We start from the raw sequence: 4,063 nt of genomic DNA on the forward strand, positions 1-4,063 counted from the left end.
GACGATCTTGGATATAAGAACGGACTATGAATACCGGCCTAAGATATCTTTCAGAAGAGCTCTTTATAATATCTCTTCATAGATATCTCTAAAGTCTCTAGCAAGCGTGCTATTTAAGATATTTTACGAACGCCGCACACATGCGCAAGCAACATACGTGTGAACTAGAGACACTGGGTCTGTTCTTTACAGCTGAACTGGCTGCACCAGTTCAGAGCCCATCCTTCTTCTTCCAATGGGGAGAGAAAAAGATAAACTCTGAACCAGTGCAGCCAGTTCAGCTGCAAAGAACAGACCCACGGTGTAAAATTTCCTCTCCGAGGAAAATTTTACTCGATGGCCAGCCTGGAACCAATCAGAGATGCTCAAAAAAGTTTCGGAACGGCCATCGGTGTAAAATTTTCCTCGGAGAGTACGTTTTGGAACATAGCCTAGATGATCCTTTCTTTTTTATCGCTATCATGCAAATCGTACTTTAGTGACTGCGTCGTTGATACAAGATACAACTGTACAAATCTCAAAGTACGACGTATGTTGTACGAGAATTAATTATAATTTAGCGAGATAATAAGTTATCTTCAATCAAGTATTAAAAAATCTTCAATCAAGTATTAAAAGGATCTCGTTAATTAAAATTCATACATTAAAATATATTCCTAGATATATTCCCAAGAAGCAATCTGTCAAGAGGAAATTAAACTTTAACGCACATCTTTGACGTTTCTCTTATACCAATGGCATTGACAGGACCCGACTTGCCGAAAATTCCGTCTCCCTTGAAAAGCATTCAACAATACTTAACGATCGCAGCGAAGCACGATCAACGAGACAGTGTCGTCAGTTATTGGTGTATGTATATAATAATATATTGTACATTCCTATCCCTTAACTATGTGAAAATATTTCAGTATCATAGAATATTTTCAGCGTTTTTTAATATAGTGAGAAAATATCTTTTATTGGAATTTAACATTCCTTGCTTTCTTTATTATGACAAGTTAGAGAAACATTAAAATTTCTCATCAAAACAGGCCGTCTTTATGCTCTTCAAACTGGGTTAAAGCTATCTACTAAAACATCAGAGGAAACAAATTTTTTACTGAAATTAATGGACTGGTTGGAGAAAACAAAGAAGGAGTTACATGATAATGAGGCCATTACTAATGATGTAGCTGCTCAAGCACACTTGGAAAATTGGGCCTTGAAACTCTTCTTGTATGCCGATAAGAACGATAGAGCTGCAAATTTTTCTAACAATGTAGTGCAAAGCTTTTATACTGCTCAGGCACTGTACAATGTATTGACATTGTTTGGAGAACTGAGCGTAGAAGCAGCACAGAATCGAAAGTATGCGCAATGGAAAGCATCTTATATCCATAACTGCTTAATGAATGGAGAAACTCCAGTTCCAGGGCCAATGAAAGAACAGGATGAAGAAAATGATTTTGTTGAAGCATTGAATGAAGATGGTAAGTTGATTATTTATCCTCTTGTCAAGTTATTAGATTCTAAGAAATACTTTATGATCATTAGATAATACCGATTTGAATGTAAATCCTGCAACTGAAAGTCCCAAGGACAATGCTCCGCAAAGTATTCCATCTATTCCTGTAAATCCACCAACTACAAGATCTCAGTCATTTGATGCAGAGGACAGTACTGCATATAAGACAGAAAGTAAGTCCTATAATGTAAATATATTTATTTACAAAAGAAAGAAAACGAATAAATATATAATTAAATCAAATATCTTTTCAAAAATATATAATAATTTAATATGAGATAATTATTCCATTTCTGAACAAAATATAATCTTACAGATGGTGCTAATCTGTCGATAGAGCAAATTAATAAGGCTCAAAAGTTTTTGAAATGGGCGAGTAGCGCATTAGACTATGATGATGTATCTACTTCTGTAATGAATCTTCGGAAGGCTTTGCATCTTTTAACTACTGGTCAGGAACCTGCATAGGCGAAGGAAGCGCAAAGATAACATATTTGGTAACAGCTTACTTGCAATTAACTGCGTTATACTTGTCGCTTGTTTCCTGTAATGGTCAGTAAACAATATTTTACTAACATTTCACAATTTTTATACATATGCAACTTTTGAATACAGATAATAGAAGATGAAAATAGAGGCAAGTTTACAATAACTAGTCAAATTGGCCTTGAATATATGTGTTGCATTTATATAATTAAAAAACGAAAGTTGTTACAGACTCTATGTCTCTAGATTTTAGTTGTTGTTCGAAATAAGATAGAATTGTAGTTTCATCATATTTATTAAAGCTACTTGCCCTGAGAACTTTAATATGTTCTCTAACAAAAACTCCAGCATCACTCTATTCTGTTCTTCAAATAATTTTTTGATAACTTTATCAAAATGAAGACAGAAAAAGATGAGAGAAAAATGTTATTAATTCGCTAATAATCTAAAAAAATTGAATATCTAAATACTACAAATCAATTAGTCAGAAAAAAATAAAAATCTTAATATGTTAAAACATAAATCCTATTATAAAAATTAACCAGAATTGTTTTAAAATAGACTCGATATATGATTTTTGAGGAATAATATATTATTATACTTCTGCAAACTTTAGAATTTAATAATTTTTCTTAAGCAAAATGTGGCTATTATATTTCGTGTCATGGGATGTATACATCTAACACATCTCTTGTACATAATATATTTTTTTATATATACTCAATGAGAAGAAATAAATAAAAAAACGAAAATATGTATACATATACACAAATATCGATCTTTTCTCAACATTTCCTAGTTTTTATTAAACATTGCGTGATATAAAAATGTGATTATATCGAAAAATGTTAACATTTAAACAATAATACTTTCTCGATACAACATTTAAACGATGTGTTATGGGTGTTTCACTGCAATTTTATATACAAAAGAAAAAATTCAGACATTAATATAATTATGCTTTGAACAAAAATATAATATACGATTATCTTTTCAAAATCCAAAACAAAATTAATAATTTATGAGAATTATTATGAAATTGTTATAGAGAGAGAAAGATGTTGATTTTATATCCAAGTGCATAAACATTCCACAAATAATTACCGTAGCTCGAAGTATTACCTCGCGTGAAAATACGAACGTGGGTATCGAATGATGCTTACAGAGAAGTCTATCCACTGATTTCTCACTTTTAATTTTGGTTTTATTTATCAAATTGTCCGATCACACTTCTCACTCGTGAAATTTTTAAGAAATAAATTAACACTAATATATATATGTGTATCGATTACCAAGAAACATTTTCTCTATATGTCCATACACACATTCTCGCACGACATATATAAGGACACATTCATTCAAGTGGCAGTTAGTACCTCATGCTTAAGCTAATGATACTAGTTGAGGAAACTGACAAATAAGAACCGAGATGCAATAATTAGATTATATGTTACAATGGAAATTTAAATTGAAATCGATAATCAGAGAGAAAGATTCACCGAAACGCGTAAAGTCTGTACAAATTAATGGACAACGTCGAAATGCGTCATCATCACATGTGTATCCATCAGTGATTTAAAATGTAATACAGACTCTACGCGGGTTTCGACGAGTCTTATCCCTGATTATCGATTTCAATTTCGATTGTAACAATTAATATTGTGCATGTTAAGTTTTAAATACGAATTTAATTTTTATATATTTTTATCTATGCTAAGGATGGACCAAAAAAACGATCCGAAACATACATATTTAATGCATACTTGTTATTAAAATTAAACAACAAAAAAGTTCACGCATCAATTATCGCGCCTCAGCTCTTGTTTGCTGGTTTCCTCACCTAATATCGTTAGTACTCTGAGTCTATTTCTGTTATTATTGAGCTTAAGCTAATGTCACCGAGGGACTGGTCGCATCAATGTCGATTAATATTACGCGCGATAAAAATTAAATTTTCTTTCTCCGTTTATACCATAGCTAAAATCTTATATTATACTTGTTTATATCGTGTCTATATATATATAGAAGGATTATATTTCTAATTTAACTTTATTTTTGTAGCTATATATATAT

At 31.5% G+C, this 4,063-nt stretch overlaps 1 protein-coding gene across 3 annotated transcripts; it reads left to right on the top strand.

The window, feature by feature from the left end:
* The first annotated feature begins 401 nt into the window (after window positions 1–401).
* Window positions 402–2,762, top strand: LOC115238932 (vacuolar protein sorting-associated protein VTA1 homolog). Of its 3 annotated transcripts, none has more exons than XM_029813131.1 (5): window positions 402–529; window positions 661–849; window positions 1,032–1,469; window positions 1,534–1,677; window positions 1,821–2,762. In XM_029813131.1, exons 2-5 carry the CDS (start codon window positions 735–737, stop codon window positions 1,970–1,972), a joined length of 849 nt encoding a protein of 282 aa, XP_029668991.1. In that variant the 5' UTR covers window positions 402–529; window positions 661–734; the 3' UTR covers window positions 1,973–2,762. The 3 variants fall into 3 exon arrangements, with proteins under 3 accessions (XP_029668991.1, XP_029668990.1, XP_029668992.1); XM_029813130.1 differs by having other exon boundaries at window positions 441–586; XM_029813132.1 differs by having other exon boundaries at window positions 504–522.
* The last annotated feature ends 1,301 nt before the right edge of the window (window positions 2,763–4,063 follow it).

The sequence above is a fragment of the Formica exsecta genome, unplaced genomic scaffold (assembly GCF_003651465.1).
Source record: "Formica exsecta isolate Colony F162 unplaced genomic scaffold, ASM365146v1 scaffold3626, whole genome shotgun sequence".
Classification (NCBI taxonomy): domain Eukaryota; kingdom Metazoa; phylum Arthropoda; class Insecta; order Hymenoptera; family Formicidae; genus Formica; species Formica exsecta.

Excerpts from the sequence above, each read along its gene's own strand:
- LOC115238932 (XM_029813131.1), top strand. The coding sequence starts at position 735 with ATGGCATTGACAGGACCCGACTTGCCGAAAATTCCGTCTCCCTTGAAA. Across the intron at positions 850-1,031 it reads CAGTGTCGTCAGTTATTGGT|GCCGTCTTTATGCTCTTCAA; the intron begins GTATGTATATAA and ends TCATCAAAACAG. Across the intron at positions 1,470-1,533 it reads TGAAGCATTGAATGAAGATG|ATAATACCGATTTGAATGTA; the intron begins GTAAGTTGATTA and ends TATGATCATTAG.